The following is a 26,627-nucleotide window of genomic DNA, read 5'->3' as shown; positions in this document are numbered from 1 at the left end:
AGGGAGTGATTCTTACTGTAGGGGGGTGTGGCTGTAGGCGTGACGTCACTGATCGTCATTCCCTATATCAGGGAACAGACGATCAGTGTCACTGCCACAGTGAATAACGGGGAAGGTGTGTTTACACACACCTCTCCCCGTTCTTCAGCTCCTGTGACCAATCGTGGGACACCGGCGGCGATCTGGGTCCATGGGTCTCGCATGCACGGTCACGGAGTTTCGGACCGGGTCGCGTGCTCGACCCGCGGCTAGGCTCTTAAAGGCAACGTACAGGTACGTGCCTGTGCCCAGCTGTGCCATTCTGCCGACGTAAATGTGCAGGAGGCGGTGCTTAAATAAACTAAGGGTATACATAAGGTTCAAGAGGAAGGGCAGTGTTTTCAGTATGAAGATGAGTTCAAGAATAGTGGTTTATTACCTCAAACTAACAGGAGAACAGTTTAAAACTAACCTTGAGAAGTAATACTCTACCAAAAGAGTAGTTAAAACAGACATTCAACAGCGAGAGTGGGGATCATTTGCTAAAAGTAAATAGGCTTATATACAGTATATTTTTAGAGGATTAAAATTACCTGTGTAGTTTAGCTGTAGACATAGGCTCTTTTAATAACCCTAAGGCCCCATGCACACGAGAAGCAAATGCAAACTCATCTAAACACAAGTTTTCAAACGCAAAAACCGGCGTTTAAAACGCCCGTTTTTGCCGCGAATTTCGCGGCGTTTTACCGCGATTTACCGCGTTTTACCGCGTTTGCGTTTATAAGCATTTGGTTAAGAAACATCACAAGACCCTCCCTAAGCTCAAAAAACAATATTATTTAACCATTTCAGCTATTTTGTGAGACCAGAGCAGCTGAGAGAGCAGCAGTGTACGTGTATTTAGCGTGTCACTTGCCACGTCACCTGGCCACGTCACCTGCCACGTCACCTGGCCACATCACCTGCCACGTCACCTGGCCACGTCACCTGCCACAAGTTGTGAATTGTCCACTGGCCACGTCACCTGCCACATCAACTGGCCACGTCACCTGCCAAGTTGTGAATTGTCCACTTGCCACATCACCTGGCCACGCCACCTGCCACAAGTTGTGGATTGTCCACTGGCCACGTCACCTGGCTATGTCACCTGCCACGTCACCTGGCCACGTCACCTGGCCACGTCACCTGCCACAAGTTGTGGATTGTCCACTGGCCACGTCACCTGCCACATCAACTGGCCACGTCACCTGCCAAGTTGTGAATTGTCCACTTGCCACGTCACCTGGCCACGCCACCTGCCACAAGCTGTGGTTTGTCCACTGGCCATGTCACCTGGCTATGTCACCTGCCACGTCACCTGGCCACGTCACCTGCCACAAGTTGTGGATTGTACACTGGCCACGCCACCTGCCACGTCAACTGGCCACGTCACCTGCCACAAGTTGTGGATTGTCCACTGGCCACGTCACCTGGCCACGTCACCTGCCACATCACCTGGCCACGTCACCTGCCTCAAGTTGTGTATTGTCCACTTGCCACGTCATCTGCCATGTCACCTGGCCACCCCACCTGCCACAAGTTGTGGATTGTCCACTGGCCACGTCACCTGGCCACGTCACCTGCCGCAAGTTGTGGATTGTCCACTTGCCATGTCACCTGGCCACGTCACCTGCCACATCACCTGGCCATGTCACCTGCCACAAGTTGTGGATTGTCCACTGGCCACGTCACCTGCCACGTCAACTGGCCACGTCACCTGCCACAAGTTGTGGATTGTCCACTGGCCACGTCACCTGGCCACGTCAACTGGCCACGTCACCTGCCAAGTTGTGAATTGTCCACTTGCCACGTCACCTGGCCACGCCACCTGCCACAAGTTGTGGATTGTCCACTGGCCACGCCACCTGCCATGTCACCTGCCATGTCACCTGGCCACGTCACCTGCCACAAGTTGTGGATTGTCCACTTGCCATGTCACCTGGCCACGCCACCTGCCACAAGTTGTGGAGTGTCCACTGGCCACGCCACCTGCCACGTCACCTGCCATGTCACCTGGCCATGTCACCTGCCACAAGTTGTGGATTGTCCACCTGCCATGTCACCTGGCCACATCACCTGCCACGTCACCTGGCCACGTCACCTGCCACAAGTTGTGGATTGTCCACTGGCCACGTCACCTGCCACATCAACTGGCCACGTCACCTGCCAAGTTGTGAATTGTCCACTTGCCACGTCACCTGGCCACGCCACCTGCCACAAGTTGTGGATTGTCCACTGGCCACGGCACCTGGCCACGTCACCTGCCACATCACCTGGCCACGTCACCTACAACAAGTTGTGGATTGTCCACTTGCCACGTCACCTGCCTCAAGTTGTGTATTGTCCACTTGCCACGTCATCTGCCATGTCACCTGGCCACCCCACCTGCGACAAGTTGTGGATTGTCCACTGGCCACGTCACCTGGCCACGTCACCTGCCGCAAGTTGTGGATTGTCCACTTGCCATGTCACCTGGCCACGTCACCTGCCACATCACCTGGCCACGTCACCTACAACAAGTTGTGGGTTGTCCACTTGCCACGTCACCTGGCCATGTCACCTGCCACAAGTTGTGGATTGTCCACTGGCCACGTTACCTGCCACAAGTTGTGGATTGTCCACAATGCAATGCAAGTAATTAAATTTTTTATGTTTTTTTTTTTATGGTTTTTCATCATTTGCCATCATTTTTGAGATTTCTAATGTAAAAAAATAGGTCACCTTTAAAAACGCCTATAAACGAAATCGCGGCAAAACGCCGGTACCGCGTTTTGCCGCGATTTGCGTCTAAAACGCAAAAGCTGAAAGCGTCTGAACCCAAAATTTTGGGTTTGGAAAAACGGCCCTAAACCCAACTGCTTTGAAACGCCAAAAAACGTGATTGTGTGCATGGACACATAGGATAACATTAAATGTGTTCAGGGGCAGTTGAAAAAAATGCCCAAATGCCTCTGAACTCGAGTTTAGCAGCGTCTCGTGTGCATGGGGCCTAACAATACATTTATCTTCCTTTCTCCCATTTGGTTTATTAAATATACTATTGAAAGCATTTATATTATATCTGTTTGACAAGTGCAAAAAAAAATAGCTATTTATCCAGTTGTCTTGTGAGCAGATAACTTCTTGTATTCTCTGACTTTAAACTGTAATCAGTTTGCATCAGTTCTTAGCTATCTCCGTGGACTAGAAAACACCTTCTCTGTTATGGAGAAGTGCAGGATATGCTATGTAGTCTTTTTTTTTAATTCAATACATTTTTATTTGGTTATAATAAAACAATTACAAAATTCGAACATATTGATGAGATATGTAGAATTAAGAAATATGAATAAGATATTACAACATTTAGTCTGGTATAGTAGGTATCTAAACTCATGCAATATGAAGAAGGATAGATATTTAATAAGAGAACAATATTCTACTTTAGGAATTAACGTAGCTAAAAAGTATAACTAGGATTTTAAGCCTTCTGTATCAAGGTACAAGAAATATCAATAGTCAGAAGTCAGAATTGGCCAAGCGCCAATGTTTATATGTTATTTTCATACCAGGATTTCCAAGGGGCCCAGGAAATATTGTGTGTAGGTAGAGTAAGCAAAGGTATAGCCATCATTCTCTCGTATGTGTAGTGCAAATTTGTTAAGTCTATAACTTCCAAGATACAGGGTGGAAGTGGATTCTTCCACTTCCTGGTAAGTGAAAGCCTGGCTGCCATAAGAAGATGGATAATGGAGTTTCTGAGGTTAAATACAAAATTCTCAATACCCAATGAGAGTAAGGCTAAAGCAGGGTTAGGGGTGATCTGAGTGCCCGATATAGCAGAGATAATTGTAAAGACTTCAGTCCAATATTTCGTAAGCAAGGGGCATCCCCACAGAGTATGTAGTAAATCACCCTTGGATCCGCATAACCTCCAACACTTGTCTGAATGTGTGCCACCAAACTTAGATACTACATCAGGTGTGTAGTACCATCGTAAAGTGATTTTAATTGCTAGTTCCCATAGTGAAGTACACTTGGAAGTTGATTGATTAAATTTGCATGCGGAACGCCATTGGTCATCTGTATAAGATTGATTTAGATCTTTTTCCCACTGTAAATGTGAGGGTGTTTTCAAAAATATTTGTTTGTTTTGGAGCAAATTATAAAAAATGGTGATACCTTTTTTCTTTGGTTCAGGCGAGGATAGATAAGACCACATTTGAGGTTGGATTAGAATATTCTCTACGGTCATTTTTTGCAAACATTTTGTTATGATAGAAAAATGATTAAGGTAGGATAATGGCAGATCAAATTCAGATTGTATGGATTGGAAGGTTTTAATCGTACCCTTATCATATAGGTCACGGATGTATACAATACCGTGATTCTCCCAAAGATCTAGTGGAACCTGTTTCAAAACTAGATTCAATACTTTTAATGGTGCGTGAACTACACGATTAGAGATATTAATGTCAGTCGATTTTAAAACTGTAAGCCAGGTTGTTATGGATACCTTCATTGTGGGAGGAAATTGTGTGGGGATTTTTATCCCCATATGTGCGCCAAACAGCCAAAGATTGACAGGGCCATAGCTGCAATAGGAGGACTCAATCTGACCCCAAGAAGTAGTCGGAGAGTTTTGGAACCATTCTTTCAATTGGGATAATATAGAGGAGTGGAAGTAATCACGGAAATCAATGTATCCCACTCCCCCCCACATTTTATGTTTGATTAATTTATAGTGGGCACATCTTGACTTTTTACCTTTCCATATGAATGTGGAGAGGATAGATTGTAAGGATTTAAAGAAGTGAATAGGGACAGGTATCGGTAAACATCTAAACAGGTAAAGTACTTGAGGTAAATGCATCATTTTGAAAGCGGACATTCTGCCCCACCAGGAAAACTCGTGTTTACCTAAATTTGACAAGTCAGATTGTAACCTTTTTTTTAGGGGAATATAATTATGTTTGAATAAAGTTCTAGTGTTCCTGGACAGGTGTATGCCAAGATACGGAATGCTGTCTTCTGCCCAAGAATAAGGGAACTGGTGCTGGAGCAGATTGTTCGCAACAGCATCAATACCTACATCCATGGCATAGGATTTGTTATCATTGACTCTATAGTATGAGACTTCACTAAACCAGGACAGAATTTTCCGAACTTCCGTAAGTGAAGAAAATGGGGATGTCAGCATTAATATTATATCGTCCGCAAATAGGCTAATCTTGTGGGTACGACCGTTAATAGTAATACCCGACACTACTGAATTTGATCTAATATGTTCTGCCAAAGGTTCAATCATCAGGTTAAATACCAGGGGGGATAATGGACATCCCTGCCTAGTACCATTGGTGATACGGAAAGGCTTGGATAGCATGTTAGAGTTAAAAACTCGTGCTGTAGGGTTGGAGTAAAGGGCTAGAATTGCTTTAAGAATGAAGCCATCAAAGCCGAATTTCCGTAAAGTAAGTGTTAGATACGACCAATTGACTCTGTCAAACGCCTTCTCTGCGTCCAGTGACAGGAGCAGAGAAGGCGTTCCGGTTATATTCATGTGGTGGATAATGTCTATCAATCTTCTAGTCGCGTCAGATGTCTGACGACCCTTGGTGAAACCTGTTTGATCCATATTGATAAGAGTAGGGAGTAAGTCGATGAGTCTATTTGCTATTATTTTAGCGTAGATTTTTAAATCGGCATTTAGCAGAGAAATGGGGCGAAAGTTCTGAGGTGAAGTTGGGTCTTTGCCTGGCTTAGGCAGAGTTACTACAATTGCAGATAGCATTTCCTCAGGGAACGAGGAATGAGAAGCTGAGTGGTTAAATAATTCTTGCATGTGGGGTACAAGCAGTTGTTTAAATATTTTAAAATATTCATTAGAGTATCCATCTGGACCGGGAGTTTTGGCTTTGGGTAGAGAGTCAATAGCTAGAAGGATCTCAGAGTTATTGAAGGGACTATTTAACTTTATGAGTTGGTCACTTGTCAAACTGGGCAATCTAATGTGTGATAGGAAGTTCTGTATCTCAGTGGAGGAAGGTTGGTGAGTAGCAGTGTCATTTGAGAGATTATATAATCCGCTGTAATAAGAACTGAATGAGTCTGCAATGAGTTGGGGATTGATTATTTTGTCTTGTGTAGTAGGGTCAATTAAGTGGGCTATTCTAGTTTTCTGTCTATGCCCTTTAATACGGTTGGCCATGAGTTTACCTGCTTTATTGTTTGCAACGTATGAGCGTGCTTTTAATTTTTTAATTGTGATATCATAGGATTCCATGAGAATAGATCTTAACCTATGTCTAAGTTTATAGATTTGAGTTTTAAGAGTAGAGGAGGGATTGAGTTTATTTTTGGAATCAATGTCACTCAATTCATTAGTTAAGTTCTCTATCATAGAACTTCTTAGTTTCTTTGCTTTAGAACCAAGCTGTATATAAAGTCCACGAATAAAGGCCTTATGGGCGTTCCATACTATGTTTGGATCAGTCACTGATCCTTTATTGTCTGAAAAGAATTCGATCAGTTTTTGAGAAATAAATGTTATATTTTTAGGTTGTTGTAATAAAAAATTATTAATATGCCATAGATAGGACTTGTTGTTGGAGTTCGCATTTTTCAACCTAATGCTAATGGGGGCATGATCTGACCATGTTGCAGTATGAATGCGAGAGTCTAGTACATTCTGTAACAACCACTTGTCAGAAACGAATAAATCAATACGGGAATATGTATTGTGGCGTGACGAATGGAATGTGTAGTCCCTTTCCGATGCATGATAGCATCTCCAAATATCATATAGCCCATTATCTGACAGAAAGGTAGAGAGAGGGGAAGTAAATCTTTTGGCACTGGATGAGGAATCCATGACCACATCAGGTACCAGATTGAAATCCCCGCAAATTAAAAGATGACCTTTTTGCATGCTTCTAATTTTGTTCATTGCATTTTTATGAAATTTCATTTGTCTAAAGTTGGGCGCATATATATTTACCAGCGTATATAAAACACTATCCAATGAGCATATCAAAATAATATATCTGCCTTCAGGGTCAGCAAATTTGTCTAAAAGTGTGAAATTTACAGTATCACGAATGGCAATTAATACACCCCTTTGTTTACGAGTATAATCCACTCTGAACACATGAGGGTAAGATTTATGGTGACATTGTGGAGCATTATCACTAGCAAAATGCGTTTCTTGTAAGCAAAGAATATCGCATTTCGAGGATAGCGCAGTTTTCCACATTGAGGATCTTTTGGCTGGGTGATTGAGACCATTGGCATTAATAGAGAGGATGTTGATGGACATGGTTAGGCTGTGTGTATATGTTTCTTGTATGATACTTACAAATCCGTAACACCGTCAGGTAGCTGAATATGATATAAAAACGTAGAGTGTCCAGAAGTATGCACTGTCAGGGAACAAGGAATCAACCAAACGTTCTTTGACAGTCGCAATTAGAAACTAAAATAAACAAAAATAAAAATAAGATCAATAAAATCAAAACAAACAGAAAAAATAAAATGTAGCGGAACCAAGTTAAAATTCTCGAATTCAAAACAAAAGAAAATAACACTAAGTATTTTGAATAGCTAAAATGATAACAAGCTATAAATAAGCTCTTGTTATTATTAGTAGAAAACTAAATACTTTGTTGCTTTAGATAAAAAATAAATGTATCTCTAGGAGCTAAATGCAACAAAAGTCGGGTGAAATATGTATCCGACCAACAGTAGGGGCAATGTTCAACAGGTAAATAAATAAAAATAACTAGAGTAAAACGTCAGATACTAGGGGGATGAATAGATATTGGAACATTTCTATAGTGATAGATAAAAAAGAAAGATGATGAAAAATAAATTAAAGCATATTGTAATAGTAGTTCATTTTCCTCTCTTCATACGGTAATCTTCATGTTGTTGGCTGTTGAAGTTTGGTCCTGTTGCATTTCTTCTGCTCTCAGGAAGGGCAATCGGGACTATACCCCATGAATGAAGCAATCTAAGCCCATCAACGGGGTTGAAAATAGCAGTGGTAGTACCGTTGTTAGTAATAAGCAACGTAGCTGGGTGTTTCCATTTATATGGAATTCTGTTTTCACTTAGGGCTTTAGTTGTAGTCTTTAGCTGTCTCCTCAAGTTCAAGGTATATTGCGATAGATCTGCATATAAATGAACGTCATTGAAGGGACTAGGGAGCACCGACAGGATTCTAGCTTTTGCCAATAGTCTTTCCTTTGTGGGATAAAAGTGAATCTTCATTAGGACATCTCTGGGGATAGAAGCCGCCAGGTTTTTAGGTTTGGGAATACGATGGATCCTGTCGATCATTCTTTCAATCTGTGACGTATTTGGTAGTAAAGCCTCAATTAAATCATCTGCGTATTTCAATAAGGCATCAGGGGGTACAGATTCAGGGACTCCCCTTAATTTAATATTGTTCCTCCTCGAACGGTCTTCAAGGTCCGCGAGCTTAGCTTTTATTTTCAGATTATCATCTGACAGGTCCCTATATGCGTCTACAAGGTTAGAGACATTTTCTGACTGGTCACCCATTTTGTTTTCAATCATGACCACTCTGTCACCGAGACCTTTCAATTCACTTGAAAATGAGTTCATCATTAGAGAAAAATTAGACATAAGTGATGTCTGTAGAGAAATCAGCATATTTTTCATCGTGGTGTCTAATACAGGTTTTCCCATTGTAGGGTAGTTGTTAATTAGTGATGCGTCACAGGAGTTAGTCATGCTGTGCTGTACAAGTGACATACCTGGATTCAGAGCCTTTGCTGCGTCATCAACCCTCCTTTTAGACTTAGCGGGGCTCTGTGATGAAGGGCTACGTGAGGGGGAATTTTCAGCGGTAACGGGAGGTTGGTCATCACTCCATAAGACGCAATTTTCGTCGGGCAAATCTGAATATGATGCCTGTTGTAAGGATTCGTTACCGGCTCCTTCATTTATTGATGTTCCCATTGCAGCTGGCATCTCCAATAGATCATTCAGCTTTTTATGCGGCATTTTGTCTTTCTTCTTCCTCGGTAACATCACACAAGATCCGCGGGTGTTATAGCGATAATTACCGAATTCAATAGTAGTTTGAAATTATATATTGTCGCTTCTATCCCCGGTTCTCTGACGGAGCTCTGCGCTCAAGCGACCATCTCCATCGCTTGCAAGCCACGCCCCTCTATGCTATGTAGTCTTAACACAATCCACGTCCTAGGGTAACAACTGCTCAATATGGGTGTCCCCTAGGACAGTCAGTGTGTTACTGGCAGGATTACCAGGTTAAAATAAAGGAAAAATTGTGAAAAAAGATAACGAATGCAGCTATCACATTTAGGCTCGATTCACACTGGTGCGATGCGAGAACCATGCAAATCCAGTGTGGATTCCCGCATTGCACCTAAATTGCACAGTGGTTCACACTGCCATATGCAAATTGCAGGGAGTGTCAATACAAAGGTAATGACACCCCCAGATCGGTATGTATATCACAGTGTGACCTGCCAGTTCAGATATTAATCGGATCGCATGGGTGTGAACACCCATGCAATCCGATTCTGGTGCGGACCAAAAAAAGGGTCATGTATGACTTTGGTCCGAATGCGGAAAGAAGGAGGAGGATTGGGACTTTGAATGAGGTATGCATGAGAAGACTCAAAGATAGGACAGTGTGATATGGATGCGTTTATTTATCTAAAACACATAGCAGAGCATGCGATTTCTAATGTATACATAATAGTAAACATACATAGCAACGAGCATAAAAAAAGCATGAAGCAAGAACCATAAACATTGTATAACAACTTATTCCTCGCATTGTTAAAAAAATCCTCATAAATAGAATCATTAAACCCGAGGTTAGTCCTAAAACTGAAACATGTAGCATCTGTGTAAGCCCTAGAAGCCTTTCATGGCATTTTTGCCAATCTTCAGGGGCGGATGCGTAGTGGGGTAAGATCTGCAGAAGGACACAAGTATAATATGTAAGTTTTAGCATAACACACAAATAATGGGAGACAGTAAGAGAGATGGGAAAAGGGCCATCTCCAAAAAAAATAAACTTACTAATTTCCAGCATGTGAGGATGTGCAAACTGGAACGCATGGGTCGCTAGAGTTGTCTGCAACCGGGAACTGAGGTAGGGCCAGTGGGAAAACCGAGAGCATAAACATGTATCCCAGATAAATGTGGTCCGAATGCGATGCAAATACAGCCATACAATCTGTATGGCTGAATTTGCATTGCACAGACATCGCTTGTGATTTGCACTGTAGTGCGGTGCGAATCACATGCAATATCGCACAGCGCACCAGTGTGAACCGAGACTCAATGTATGGCAAACTGCAATATTATCAATTTTCATTCTTGGGTTTAGATGCACTTTAAGTAAGATACTGCACTGTAAACAGACTTTGCCCATAGCATAAAACAAACAAAATAAATTATTGTCTTAACAACTAACTAAACTCAGGTAAGTTACTGACTAACATTGTGCCCACTGCCCCCTAATGGGTTAGCATAAGAAACAGGCAGTGCATGTGTATTTTTAGTATCCTGTCAGCATTCAGCCTTTTCACTCAGCAGCAGACTCTTGCTGTAGAGAGTGTGAGTGTGAGAGAGAGCCCTGACCTGAGTCAGCTCACTTATATAAAGGCCAGTGCATGGCTGAGACTAATAAAGAGGTCTGTATACAAGTTAAGACTGGAGACTTTTGTCCCAATCCAAAGTTCTGCAAAGCCTTCAGACACCAGGACTCAGAACAGGACGTGTTAAGATTAAGATATTGTTTTTCTTTACCATATCAGTCATCAACACTAGAGCCCTTCACCATGTGTAGGTGAAACACTTAGGTGGCACATGTACACCATCAACAATCCCTGCCTCTGTGTGAGTATAGGCAGAAGACACACAGGATTCACACTAATGCAGAGTAGTGGAGTATTGTGATTGAATGGAGAAGACTGGGGTTACAGTTTTGTTAGTTTCGTAATCCTAGATCAGGGACTGGAGCTTGGAAACTTCAAAAAGATTTAGATTGGAATAAATTTCCAAACTGTGTCCACGTTTTATTGGAGACCTGGAGACTGTGGGAGTGTGCAGTTGTGCACATTAGTTATAACCAAATACCTGATCATAATACGGAGCTCTCATTTAGAGAGAGGTGTGTATTCTACTCAATAGACTGTACTCCAGGTTGAAGGATAGATTCCTTGCCCACATGATTGGGAAAGTCTGCACAGTTAAATAATTCTGAAGGACTGGGAGAGCTGTGGCAACTTGTCGAGTTCAGAGGACATAGGGAGTCTGTAATAGTAGTGAGAGAGCCCAGTTTACCAGGAGATCCCCTATTTAGAGGCCAGGGATTGGGCCCGTGCAGCATAGTCCTGTAACTGTTGGCTGAGTGAGCCAGGAGAACCCAGAGAGCCAGGATAGCTGAGCGGTGGTGCTGTTAATTGATGATTTTTTTGTGTGTGAGCTAATGATCCCCAGAATAACCAAATATATACTATATATATATATATATATATATATAGATAGATAGATAGATAGATAGATAGATAGATAGATAGATAGATAGATATACTGAATATTTTATATATTGTATGTATATACTTTATACAGTTTATACTTACACAAAAACTTAATGTATTGGCAAGTAAAAACAAGTAGCATAATGAATGCTCGCAGGAACATGTACAGCACGTCTTAATAAAAGCACATAGGATTATTTCCTTCCATAATAAATGCTATGTGGCTAGCATCAGTGGAAAACCATTTTGATAGCCGAAATCACTTTCAGATTACAAATAATGAGCCTAAAAGCTGCAGTATTTGTGAGAAGAAATTTTGTAGTGTTTCCATGACAATGATCCACCAAGTCATGACAGATGACTAACTGAAGTCTGTGTAATACATGCTGCAATAATATAAGCCTATTCTATTCTTTGTCTCTAAAATACACTAGGTTTTATTTTTTGTTTGTCTGTGTTACTTTGTAGCAGCAATCAAATGCAACATGCAAAAGAAAATAGCAGATATATAAGGTTTGAATATGACTGTTTGCTCTGGGTTAGCACTTAAAGAGGAAGTAAACCCTGATGGGTTTTACTTCCTCTATCTTTCCTTGCAAAGGTAAAGCATAATGGGCTACTATGCATCACATAGTAGACAATTTTGTGACACTTACCTGCAGTAGAAGCCCGCGATGTCACCGTCTTCCACACTGGCAGCGAGCATCCATCTTCACCCCTCTTCTTCCGGGGACCGCAAACTCCGGCTCTTTGACTGGCCGATGACTCATGAGCGCGGGAGCCACTTTTCACGGTATGACTCCGGCTTCAAATGACACAGTGTGCCCTTTCAAGACGGTGCATGCGCCTTTGAAGTCTTCCCTGGGGGAAATTGCAAATATCTCAGAGACCGTGTAGGTCTTGGAGATATTGCAAGCACCTACAGGTAAGCCTTAATCTAGGCTTACCTGTAGGTGGAACTTCCGCCAGAGGGTTTACAACCACTTTTAAGAAAGATATCTTGATAAATGAATATCTGTAAATCTAGAGTGTAAGTAGTTCTCTTAAAGTGTATCTAAACTCAGATGTGCTGGCTGGCTGCATTTATTTTCTCTATTCCTTTTTTTTTCATCTGGTAATCCTGAGCCCATGGCTAAAGTATCTTAGTATTATTTTTATTATTAATATTAGACAGGATTTATATAGTGGCAACAGTTTGCACAGCGCTTTAAAAAATGGAGGCAGGCGGTACAGTTACAATACAGTTTAATACAGGAGGAATCAGAGGGCCCTGCTCGTTAGAGCGTAAAATCTAAAAGGGAGGATCAAGTGATGCGAAAGGTAATAACTGTGGGGGGGGGGGATTGATGGAGAAAGTGGAAATACAGTTGTTATGTGGAGGTGGGATGGGTTTACAGGGATCGCCTAAAAGTGGACCCAGTAGGAGTTAGCTGGACAGATTGGGGTAGGGAATTCCAAAGGATGGGAAAGGCTCGAACGAAGACCTGGAGACGAGCATGAGAGGAGGTGACAAGGAAGCTAGGGAGCAGGAAGTCTTGGGAGGAACGAACAGAATGACTTGGTTGGTATTTTGAAACTAGGTTAGCTTGGGGCGGAGTTGTGGATGGCTTTGTAAGTTATTGTTAGTATTTTGCATTTCATTTTTTGGGTGATTGGCAGCCAAATGGGGGATTGGAGGGGTAGCAGACACTGAGCGGTAAAATTTTGTTTGTATTTTTTTTATTTTTTTTATTTGTTTTAAGAATGTTTGTTCTGAAGTTAGGCAAGACCCCTGGCAATGTTTGCTTCATGCCAGAGGTGAACCAAGTAAAACATTTAGAACATTTGTTATTCCATTACTGTTGAACACAGCAAAAAATACTAATCCCAAAATACTGGAAATCAAAGAAAATACCAAAAAGTATTGGTTCCGGGAAGTAGATAGAAAAAGATTAATGGAGGAAATAATACACCTGTAAAATAACTCTAGAATAAACTTTCCATAGAACTCTTGGAGAAATTGGCTTGAGTTTAAACCATCTTCAGTTTATATAAGTTGTACGGGTAATAAGAATGTACTTCTGGAGACGAGGGTGAGATGGATGAAATTTCATAAGATATAAGGACGATGGAGAATCAATGGGCAGAGTTCTGGCTTCTACCCTCTGTTCGCCCCCCCCCCCCCTTTTATATAATAAAAATAATTTTAACACAAAAAAAAAGTAATGTGTATTCAACTTTCTAATTGTTGCTTGTTTTTAACCGACATGACTAAACAATTCTAAGGAGTAGAATGGTAGATTTTTCATGAACTAACAAATTTCTGACAGTGATTGTGGCTTTCACTTCAAAATCGAATGTTAACAGCAAATGCTTTTTTAAGTACTTTTGAAAGACATTCATCAAGTCATTGAATGTACTGTTGAGAATTTTTATACAAATGGTTGTAAGAACCTTCATTCAAAAATCTACTAGTTTGTGGCCAGCATAAGCATCCCAATGCTCATAACAGGTTAAAAAAAATGATTTTGTAAGTGATATGTTTTGTTGGTAATTAATGTAAGTAAAATAATTTTGCTGTGTTGCAGATTGGTGAAGAAAACAAGAATTATGAAGCAATTATCGATGGTGTTGATAGAGTTCATCGCTTTGGTGAGTTTATTGTATCCCCCCCCCCCCCCCAAAAAAAAAGTTGTCTTAAATATTACTTTTTATTTTTTCTTATTCATTTATTAATATTTTTCTATTTGAGGTAGTGGTGCCTCTGTAGTAATTAACAATGGAGAATAAAGCTTTCTACCATCATGACCAGTGGATACGCCTAACACCCATCCTTCAGGGATATGTGTTAGGTGATTTTACTGAAATAAGCATAAAACGTTCTTGCTGTTCTTATGTGAAATGCTATGTATTATAATTAAAGTGTATGTAAAGACAAAACCTTTTTGTCAAGTTTTGTATTGCTGTCTGTTTCACCATTGGGAAGATTTACTCTATTTGTTTTCCTAGTGAGCACTGAGACAGAAATTTAGGGGAAATGCATAATTTCAGAGCTGTCCCCAGAGCAAGAGATAAGGGTAACTCTTCCAATGGGGACAAGTGTGCCATTGACATCAAAGCCAGGAATTATTCTCCCTCGGTGACATTTCCTCTCATTCCCTGTAGCACCACCAGGACAAGGGAACTCTCTCCAGCAGAACACAGCCTTAAAAAATAACCTGATAGGAAGTTTAAAGCAGAAGTAAACCCATCCATTTAACCGTTTCAAATAACAGTTACATTTCCGGCACATGCCAGGAATGTAACACTCCCATTGGTTGTGCTCTCAACCAGACTGTCAAACCATCCAATGGCTAGTGTCATAACTGGTCACATGTGCAGCATCATTGCAGTTGTAGATTAAACAAAGGCCAAGATGGCAGCTTCCCTGGCTGAAAACGATAGGAGGGTTTACTTCCAATCTCAATCTAAAACAACAAAAAAAGATTTACTGTATACATATGCTTGAATAATATGTTCAACTGTTTCTACATCCTTTAGTGTAAATTAACCTGCTTGATATCATTGTACAGGTAAAAAAGCTGAACTAGAACCATTTGTTTTGCTTGACCTCTTGCCAAGTTATACTGAAAAATATTATACTTATAATGGATCGCTAACAACTCCTCCGTGCTCAGAGACGGTAGAATGGATTGTGTTCAAGGACACAGTGATCATATCGGAAACTCAGGTATGTGAAAGATTAGACTCATTGTCCCAGCAGTTTGATAACAATTCTTGAGAATGGGTGGCATATATACAGGGGCGGACTGACCATTGAGTCACTCGGGCACTGCCCGAGGGCCACATGCCACTAGGGGGCCCCCATCAGGGTTGCCAGGCTCAGTAAAACCAGGGACAGTATGTAAAAATCTGTGTTTTTTTTAGATCTGTCCCTGATATGTCCGAAACTGACATGCTTTTAATGTGAATATCCCAAGATTTTAGCTGCCCTGCCTCTGCACTGCCTCCTGGCGTGGTGGCCATCTGTAAGCCAGAGGGGCCCCATAATCTTCTATTGCCCGGGGGCCCCATGAGTTGTCAGTCCGCCCCTGCATATATATGTATTTTTTTATTATTATGTATTGCAGTTTTTACACCTCTTCTATACTAATGGTATGTTTGACCGAAACAGGGCCTAGCCATACTTCCCAAATAATTTATAGCATTTCTTCTAAACTATAACAGTATTCTCTGTCAAAGTACCAAACTCTGCTACACCATGGAGTCCCACTCTAGCTGCTGCCACATGGACAATCTCATTCCTACAAATACTTTTCCACTTATCCAATCAGAAATTGGAAGCTTACTTAAAATAGATGTAACAGACTAGGTGACACAGGTGCAGAGATCTCATTACTAGTGTCTCTAAAAGATGTAAGATGCCTCTGAGTTTCAGCCTTAAATCTGAAATATGAGAGTTATGCCGCGTACACACGATCAGGCTTTTGCCCGGCCAAATCTCATCGGAATTGCTACAGAATTCCATCTGAAAAAAATAGAACATGTTCTATATCTAAACTCTGATGGAATTCATTGGAATTTCCGATGAAAAAACTCAGATGGGGCTACACACGTCCGTCTGACTTTTTCAATCAGACATTCCGATCGTGTGTACAAGGCATAAGGCTGTCTCTTTTAAAAGTGAACAGTAAATGGCTCTCAAATACAATGGAAGGTTTTTGCTGAAAGGTATCTGTTATTCTGTGTCATCCTTTCCCCACAGGAAAGTTAAAGGTATCTGCTTTTTAAGCAAGGGGCCACCTTGCAAAGTAAGGTGAGCACACAAATTCACTTTAATAACTCAATACTGGAGCCTTGAACTCACAGATATTTTCTCTCTGGTTTCTCTTTCTGTCCATCATTTACTTCATTTTCGAATGCAGACCATGGTTTCATTAAGTCCAGGACAGCTCTGCTCTCAGCAACTCTCTTCTCTACCCAGAATAGAGCACAGCTGCTGGTCCATCTGCTTCTCAGTGTGCCAGCTACAGGACACTCTTTATAATGCATCCACCATTCGCACACACTATTTGTCTTCTTTGTTGCCCCTATTAAAGAGGAATTAAGCTGTATTTAATATTCAAAGCAAACTCAGCCATCCATTCATGTCCCCATGCTTTAGTTTGCTAAAAATTACTTAGGAACCCCCTCCCCCAGCATTTCTGGCAGTGGCCATCTTGAGTAAGGGCAGCATCTTGAGTAAGGGCAGGTCATTCATGTAGCATTTACTTCCTGGAATCCACCTGCCTTTAGTTCAAACATGCATGCAGGAGGGTGTGCTTAGCTGAGAAAACCCCTCCTCCTCTCCTGAAGACTCCTGGGTTGTATGACATAATTTGCCTAAGCCTGGAAACCAGGAGGTAACAGTAGAACTGTAAAAAAAATTAAAACAAGTAAATATGATATAAGTTCTTATTTATTTACTAATGCCAGCAGCATAAGGATTCAAAATAGTCAATGTTGATTGAGAGAGTGAAGTCCCACTTTAAAGCGGAGCTCCACCCAAAAGGGGAATTTCCACTTTAAGGACTCATTCCCCGCTTCTCTTGAACAATTGACACTTTTGAAGAGCGGGGGGGAAGCAGGTACCCGATTTTGACAGGTACCCGCTTCCCACTTCCATTTCGACCACTGCAGCGGACATAAATTTATGTTTTCCTCCCACCCTCCCCCTGCATGTAGTCTTCTGGGACACTGACAGGTTCCAGAAGACTGCATCAACAATTCATGACGCACAGCTATCAGCTAAGCACACCCTCTTTCATGCATGTCTGAATTAAGGGCAGTGGGCACCTAGCTGTGAAGCCGCAAGCTGTCACAGCCGGGTGCCCATAGTGAAGATGCCGGCGCAGGGGACCGAAGGCAGCGGTTGAGACCGACTAGGGTGAGCACACTGCTGGATCATGGGACAAGTGAGTGGCTGTTTTTTTCTAAAAGTCAGCAGCTACAGTTTTTGTAGCTACTGACTTTTCTTTTTTCCACACTCTGCTTTATGTAGGTCTTGTCCCTGTTCTTGGAATGAACTCCTGTCTGCGCAAAGAGGGAATCATTACTTGGTCCAGGATCTGCCTTTTCATCAGGTGTCTCAAGATGGCTCTAAAAGTCTAGGCATCACATTATATAAGGATAGTTTACAGATTGAGATTTGTCTAGCACAAGCACAATAATCACATAAGTTGTCTGGTTGTTGTGTACAGCTTATCATTCATTGCAATGATCTGAATGAAAACCTTAGCCGCCAGTCTAAAGTTGCTTTTGAAAAAATAAAAAGATTTTATCTGATTGAATCATGTCAATATTGTAAAAGAAGCAAGTCAATCTAAATTAGCTGATCTTTGCATAAAGAATTAAACAGAGTCTATAGTCATTAAAATGTGCATACCCCAACATAGTCAGGGCTGTTTTTAGGCAATAACAGAAATGTTTATGTAGTTTTAACACCACTATCCTAGTCTTCTTACCAAAGCCCTAAAACAAATATTGCTGAGAAAACAATTGCTTGATTCTATGATTTTACTTTTTAATATTAACAATATACTATGTGTGTATGTACTGTATGTGGGTGGGTATGTATGTATGTATATATATATATATATATATATATATATATATATATATATATATATATATATATATATATATATATATGTATATATATATATATATATATATAATTATTATTTTTTTGTTTGTTTTTTGTCTTTTTTTATACTTCATATGGTATGTCATGTTTTTCGGCAGTTGGAATACTTCTGTGAGATCTTGACAATGCAGCAATCTGGTTACGTCATGGTGATGGATTATTTGCAGAACAACTTTAGACAGCAGCAAAATAAATTCTCTGGACAAGTCTTTGCATCATATACTGGTACAGAGGAAATACACGAGCCAGGTAATAATAGAGATTCATATCCAAAATCATTCTTAAATATATTACTCCATTTAATACTGCCTGTCTTTGCAACAGAAATGATTGTGTCTATTCAGGGATGCCTATTAGTTTTCATTGTGATTATGCTCAGTGACGACACTAGCACTGCCCTACCTACTAAACCTTAGTGGTTATTTCACGCAATAATTGTATCAGTAATATAATCCCCAGGTACTGTTTTTCAATCATTATACATTTTTACACCATTGTAGATGCCAATTATTTTCTCCTGATTGATTTCACAGGATTGTGCCTGAAAATAGAGCACTTTTATTTTTTGTAATACTGGTTCTTAAACACTTTCCCTATAGAGAATCTTTTTTACTTTTTCACAGACATGGTAAAATCAGCACATGTGGCTATAACATTGTTGAACATTCCCAGGATATTATATATTTTTGGAATGCAGAGACCTTGTAGAATAAAAAAATCGATTTAGAATTTTTTTCTTACATACAATATTGGCACAACTGTTTATTAAACCTATATTTTCAGAAAAATATATTTTTTTCAGGAAAAGATATTTGTACAAAATTAAAGGTCAGGTAGAGTCAAATAAATTGGTACCATAGGCTCAAGTCTCAAAGCTGCTTGCACCTGAGAAATTATGAAACATCATGGTACTTGAATTTATCAATAGGTAATGATTGAATTATATTTACATCTTATCAGTTTTGAGATAACTGTAGATGAAGGACCTATAATTAGTGCTCTCACTTTACCATGCTCAGCAATATATAGCGGTGCTTTTAATTTTTTTTGTTATTTTATCTATTTTATTATATTTTCATTTCTTTGCACGTAACTTGATTGCTATTACAACGGGGCTAAAAGGCCCCCTGTAATAATGTTGGACAGGTAACAGGTTCTTTTTATGGAGACATTAGGGGTCTATCCCCCCTGCCCTCTGCTCCATTCAGTCAGACACAGACTGTTCTTGATTCACTGTGTACCTAGCTTTCTAGACAGGATTCTGACAGCTGTGAAACCAGAAATGCTCAAAACCAAGCGACTCTGGGTTCACAGAGGGGATCAGGGAATGAATAGTCCTGGAGCTCCTCCCGCTCACCTTCCTGACATTGTTAGTTGTGGTCCTAGGCTCCTGAGAACCACCAAGCAAAGGGGGCTGGGTGTGGGGATGAGGGGCCTAAGTCAACCCACAAGTATAGTAAAGCAATTGCCTGTTAAAGCTGCCCAGATTACTTTAAGGCTGCATTCACACCTCGGCGTACTAAATCGCAGCGTTTTGTCCCGCGAATTGCGGCGACAAATAGCGGCGTTTTGTACCGCGATTGTGAATGCAGCCTTCACCCCCACTATAGAGATGGTTCACATCTCCTATGCCGAACGCCGAAAGACGCCTGAAAAAAAGGTCCGGGACTTTTTTTCAGGCGGCAGGCGTTCGGCGTGGAGATGTGAACCATCTCCATAGAGGGCAATGTTACATCATCCCTCTGGCGTGTCGGGGCGGCAGCGGGCGTCACACTACAGGCGACAAAACGCTTAGGTGTGAATGGGCTCTTACACAAACTCTGGGAGGCTGAACAAAGCAGAAATGTTGAACTTGTTAAACAGTAAATGTGATTTTCTGAAAAACTTATGTTTATTTTAAGTAAGCAAGTAAATAAGTGAAAATGAGCTCACCTTGTAATTGGTGGTATATAAAAAAAAGAAAGGTGTGCATTTCCCATCAATGAAGGATACCAGCCTGGCACAATAAGCATATGGCATTTAACGGCCTTCCCTTTGTTGTGTTAATTCCAGCTCCTATGCCCTAGCATGTGCTTTAAGAGTAGACCACTCTCTTAATACTTCCCTCACTGAGGAGTTAATGTGAAAAACCCTTATCCTTCACCCTAGAGAACAGGTATTGGGACATAAATGACTTCCACACTTGAGTTTCTACAATGAATTTAATAGGAAATGATAACACTAATACAACAGTTAAATGTCCCCTTCTGGTTAGCAATCATGAATAATTCAAAAGTGATTCAGAGCCATAATACCACATAAGGAGCTTAACCAACTTTACATTAAAATAAGTCATAGAACAGAGTGCAGTAATCTGCTTTTTAGATTAAGTAAAGGGATAATGTGCTATTTTCTGTGGGTAAATGAAACACTTTCATTTATTTATTATTTTAGTATTTCTTATTAGACAGTTTTTCTGCATTTCTGTCTTTGGCATGGTGGTGGCACAGTAAACATCTAAAAAAAGTAAAGGTCTTTCTATAAAACATCAGCAGCTTCAGAACCTGAATGTACTGGTCATTTTGACATGAGGATATCAATAGGGGGTAACCTCAGTGTCTTCATTACAAGCTCATTTTTAATTGGCCAGCTTTGTGACAGGTTATGACCTTCCCTCTCCCTTGCTTATATACTCATGTTAAACCTATGACACATGGTACCATTTAGGCACTTTTACATCATATGAGTGATAATACTAATACTAACATAAAAGATTCAAAACGTCTTTCCACCATTTCCAATAGCTTTACTATGGCAGATTCAGGTAGATCTTACAAACACGACTTTTACAAAGTGGAGCTACAGCTGCAATAAATTCAAAAAGAATTACCTTGAAATTGTAGATAATAAAATTGGAGGTAAATAAGACCAACTCTAATGCTGGCCATACACGGGTCGAATTTCAAAAGAACTTTCTTTTGAAAATCTTAAAACATGTGCGTTTTGTGATCCGATGGTGCCACCATTGATTTCGAAATTCAATCGACCAAACCTTCAATATCACCTCATGTTCCTACAGAAAATAATTTTCGTGTCTGGAAATCTTCTTTTCTTTCCGGGAATTTCTTTTCTTACACATGCGCATTTCTTTTTTGATTATATTTCTTGCACGATTCTCCCATCACTGATTAGAAAATCGTTTGTTTTTTAAAAAAAATATCCAACATGTTGGATTATAAAAATTTGATGGCCGCACGAAAATCGGCTGTTGCTGCAGCCCACTAATGGTGTGAAATGCGAACAAAGATTCTTTGATAAGATTTTCGAAAGAAAGTTCTTTCGAAATTCGACCCGTGTATGGCCAGCATTCGTTTGCATACAGAGACGGGCAGAGTCCTGTCTCTATATGCTGTGCCACTAACCCCACCTCACCTGTCACGGTTTGTCAAGGACACCTTCCTCCTAACCGCCAACTGACTTCTAGCATTCAGTGATACTTCCCATAAGGTCTGCTCTCTTTTTGTAAATGACAGCAGGCAGTGGGTGGATTCTATAACCAATAGCAGACTGTCTATTGGCTATGGAATCCGCCCACTGCCTACTGTCAATCACAAGGGGAGAGAAATTGATGGGTAACTAGGATCTGAGAATCTCCACCCGGCCCTGTCTGCCCAGAACTCTTCTGCTGCTTCCTTTGGAGATCTAATAAGTCATGTGACTGAATGCAAAAAGCCACAAAGAAAGCTGATGCCAGACGTAGTGAAAAAGTTGTGTCACAATACACTATCTCATTTAGGAAAATCCACTATTTACCTTGTTTACCAATGACTATGGTACATGGCACACATAAATCAAATCACTAAAAGGGCTAATTGTTTTAAGTGGCTCCCAGGTCAAAGGTTTACAGTTCACATACCAATCTTTATATTCAATATACTGTGCTAGCCTAAGTGGGAGTGTTACACATATTTATTTCCTATTATTTTGGTGGATGAGCCAAAGATCAGGCTTAAATCTGCAGTTGATAATCATCAGCTTCAAATGATCCAAATCAGAGTTAAGCCTCGTATACACAACTATTTTTTTGTTCAACCCAGTGGGTTGAACAAAAAAATGAACAACTCGGTTCGGAGCTGCTGTACTAACAGTCCGATATTAGTCCAGCGATCTCCCCTGCTGTGCTATTGTGTTTGGAACAGCCAGCTTCTGTCAGACCGGCTGCCGGACTGGACTGGCTGTCATACACACAGGTCAAATGCCCAACATTCAGCCTGTGTCTACTAAGCTTCAGATGTCAAACCCTGCAAATAACTTTACTCATTTATGACAACCTCCCACACAAAAACTAGTAAAAAGCAAAAGCACATTTTACAAGTTTAAACATTCCAGCCTGACCCCTGATGAGTCAGATGGCTGACATCTTCAGATCTTTGAATGCCAGTCATTCCACTTGTTACAGCTTAGTATATTTGACAGCATTGAGCACAAACTCAATGGTACTATTTTCATTAAGATGTAAAAGAAAACAAATTGAGTGCTGTGTATTATGTATTTTTATTTGGTCAAATAGCTAAGTTACATGGGCAATTTTAAGAACTTGTTTACTTAGAGGTTTACCCACTTGCTGGAAGTCAACTTATTAGGATGGAGCTACACTATAGATTTTTAATATATCAATTGTGCTTTTAAAATAACAATGAATTGCTGGAAGTAGTAATTGATCGCTAAGCAGATTAAACAAATGGCTATCTATGGTGTAAACTATACAAGCAGCATGCAATAGCAGTAGATCAATCGCACATGATTAGGGCATTGTTCAGGCACTGAAGACTGATTACTACTACTTACTTGCTACTTGTATAGCTTACTCCATAGGGAGCCATTTGTTCCATCTGTGTAACATTCAACTGGTAGCAATTTAAATTGTGCAATTTTTCTGCTAAACATTTCCTGTGTAGCTCTAGACTAATGAGCTAACTGCCTACAACCGGACATGTCCTAAGAGATTATTTTCATTCAAGTAGCTTAGCCCTAACAGGTCATTTTTAACAAAAGCTTTTTAGAGGTCCATTTTTGCATTCTCCCAAAGCATTCGGAAAACATTTTTGGTAGTATGTTCCATTTAAAATATCTTGTGCCAAATTAATGAAAGCCTTGCAACAGTTTTGAGGAAACAATTCTCTCAGATTTCCCCATCAGGTTCCACACACCCCACGATAAAAGTGCCAACTCAAATCTACAGCTCATGCACCTGTATGGTAGGCAGAGCCTGATGGGGAACTCTGAAAGACTTGTTCCTCATCTGGTCAATTTGTCTTGTGATTGACAGCAGATGGCTGTGGGTGGATTTTATAACCGCTGTTGGTCTGAATACGTATTTTAGAACCTATCTATTGCCATTCATTGTTAATCCCAAGCAAGGCACACCTTGGTAAACTGGTCTCCCACAGTCCCATATCAGGCTCCAACCAACTCTCAACAAAACTCTTCAGCTGTCTGTTTGACAAGTATATTGGGCAGGAAGCCCAGTTGGACACTCCAACTTCAATGTTGGCGTTCATGTGATATATTGATGTACCTGTTTCTGACAGGTACATTAATCTGTTGCAAGCACTGATGTAGAGGCCCCACAGATCTCTAAAAAAGTGTTTATAACACTCTTTATAAATTCCAGGGACAGGGTAGCCTCTCCTCACTCTGCTTTCTCTGTCTTTCAGCGCATTTCTTGTCATGTGAATGCAACAGGGCTTAGTTGGCGTCTAGTGCTGCCCTCCCACTAATGCCCCGTACACACAATCGGATTTTCTGTGGGAAAAACCTTGGATGGTTTTTCCGACGGAATTTTCGCTCAAGCTTGGCTTGCATACACACGGTCACACAAAAGTTCTCTGAACTTTCCACCGTCAAGAACGCGGGGACGTACAACACTACTAGGAGAGACATTAGCAAAGGAGATTAAGCCGAGGAAATTAAGTTCAATGTTTCCGAGCATGCGTTGAATTGTTTCTGAGCATGCATCGGAATTCTGCTAAATGTATGTAAAAATACATATTTTTTTTTAAAGGAATACACAGCTGAATTACATTGTTATGTTTGGCTTTAATCCCCTTTGCTAATATCTCTCGTAGTAGGTTTAAGATCTAACCAGTTTCTCTCTGTCTAAAGGCCCATAGTAGAATAGCATTTTTCAACATGTTTGTTAAAAAGCAAATCATTTACTCAAAGCTGTTTAGTATCCAGAGTTCCAAGCCTATATCAACCGCTTCTCATTATTTTAGAATTTAAATACCAAGGTCACACAAGGGTTACTTAGTCTTTAAAATGCCAGCCATGGAGTCTTAATTTGGTGTAGTATAGTAAAGGTTATTAAAGTTTATTCCCACTAATCTTTGTAATCCAGATTTGTCAGAAATGTAAGCACTTAGAGCTAAAGATTTTCAGTTTTAAAACAGGGCTTTCCATATCTGTAGAAGAGTAACATAGCATACCAAGAGACCCTATATAATAGTTCTGATATACAATATACAGTATATGTAAAATAGTGTTTTACTTACTTCTACTTACATTTTTTTCTCTTTCAAATCCACATACTGTGCACACCTCCTCTGCTCCCAGCAGGAGATTTTCATTTACTTCATATATTGAGGCATGACAGCTAGTAAAGCCTTGTACACACAATAGGTTAAAGGAACACTAAAGGTTTGTTTTTTATTAGATCAATTGATTGCTGTAAGCAAGAGCATTTAAATATCACTTACCTCGTTTTTCCTTTTGACCTCCAAAATACAGTAATCCAGGTTTGAAAATGCCATTTCCTGTCTCTCCTCTTCTTGCTTTCCACCAGCATCTGAGCCGTTTTGCATGGTGGAAAGCAGAATGTGCTCACCCCCTCCCTATGACTACAGCCCTGCGTAAAGATGCTCTCTTATCCCTCACAGGCATGGAGGCTAAGCCTAATGGGAACTGTAGTTCCCATTAGGCCGTGATGTAGCAAGAATGAATGTGCACCGCAAACCAGGAAGTCAGTGAGAATAATGATTCAGGAGTGACGGAGGTGAATAAAACAGCTCGATTTCAACAGGTATCAAACTAGCTATAATGCAAAACATGACTTTTTACTTTATCAGCTACTGTCAGACTTTAATTTAAGAGGTAAATATTTTTGTCTTTACAACCCCTTTAACCAGTGGACAACAGTCTGAAGGACCGTTGTCCTAGGTTAACCGATGAAGCTGACTGATGGTCCGTCACGCCTACACACCATAGGTTAAATAACCGATCTTGTCAGAACGCGGTGACGTAAAACACACTGACGTGCTGAGAAAAACGAAGTTCAATGCTTCCAAGCATGCGTCGACTTGATTCTGAGCATGTGTGTATTTTTAACCGATGGTTGTACCTACTAACGATCGGTTTTGACCTATCGGTTACCAATCCATAGGTTAATTTAAAAGCAAGTTGGCTTTTTTTTTAACCTATGGTTAAATAACCTATGGGGCCCACACACGATCGGTTTTGACCGATGAAAACGGTCCTTCAGACCGTTGTCCTCTGGTTAACCTATCGTGTGTACGAGGCTTTAGAGAAGATCTCTCCAAAGTAGGAGAAATGTTGTCCTAGGCAGGTGTCACCTGAACAAATGTCCTCTCTGGAAGATTTCCCCATTATACTTGTTCCAGTTAGAAATCAAAATATTACATTTTCCCTCACTTTCAATCATAATGACAATAGTCACCAGGACAATTACGGAGGATGAAGGCAGCCATTTGTTCACTGTGACATGATCTCCCTCATATAAATGTAGTATATGGCCTTGTAGTGTTGTTATTTTAGCATGCACTAGTTTTAGCCTACAGTTTTGTCTGAAGACATGAGCCCTAGTTGCTTGTCATAAGCAGAGTGGAATGAAATGAAGCTGGTCATTCTATGCCATCCAGAAGTGTATTCTTGTGCTACAGAATGGCAATGTATGGTTCTCCCTAGTAGCTTTGATAGCAAATGTTTGACAGTTTAAGCAGTTTGCTTTGTCTTTTGGTTTGATTGTGAATTGTCAGGTCTAAAAGTTGTACGAGGAAATCATAGGCTTTAGCAAACCTTTTAAATGTTGTTGATGTAGGCTGAGCACCTGTGTGTGTTATAAAGTAACTCGTCTGGAATTCCTCATACAGTAAAAAAAAAAAAAAAACGACTTTCAATTTCTCTGTGAGGCCTCGTTTTCATCGGACATGTCCGCTCTGAGATTTCGGTCTGATGGCTGTACACACCATCAAACCGAAATCCCCGCGAACAGACAGCGCGGTGACGTGGCGGTGACGTTGACGCCGCCACGTCACCAAACCAGGAAGTAAAATACTTCCACGCATGCGTCGAATCCATTCGACGCATGCGGGAGATATCTGTCCGCTGGTTAGGTGTACTAACCAGCGGACATGTCGGACAGA

The 26,627-nt window shown here is 40.7% G+C and overlaps 1 protein-coding gene across 1 annotated transcript in view; it reads left to right on the top strand.

The window, feature by feature from the left end:
* The window catches only part of PTPRZ1 (protein tyrosine phosphatase receptor type Z1), a 291,887-nt gene that overhangs the window by 131,273 nt on the left and 133,987 nt on the right, over nucleotides 1-26,627 (top strand). Inside the window, 3 exon segments of the mRNA XM_040343736.1 lie at nucleotides 14,111-14,174; nucleotides 15,095-15,252; nucleotides 18,306-18,456. Of these exon segments, the coding sequence (XP_040199670.1) occupies nucleotides 14,111-14,174; nucleotides 15,095-15,252; nucleotides 18,306-18,456 (373 nt within the window).

The sequence above is a fragment of the Rana temporaria genome, chromosome 3 (genome assembly GCF_905171775.1).
Source record: "Rana temporaria chromosome 3, aRanTem1.1, whole genome shotgun sequence".
In the NCBI taxonomy this organism is placed as follows: domain Eukaryota; kingdom Metazoa; phylum Chordata; class Amphibia; order Anura; family Ranidae; genus Rana; species Rana temporaria.
Note: the sequence above shows the minus strand (reverse complement) of the source record. Positions and strands in the feature narration are given on the sequence as shown.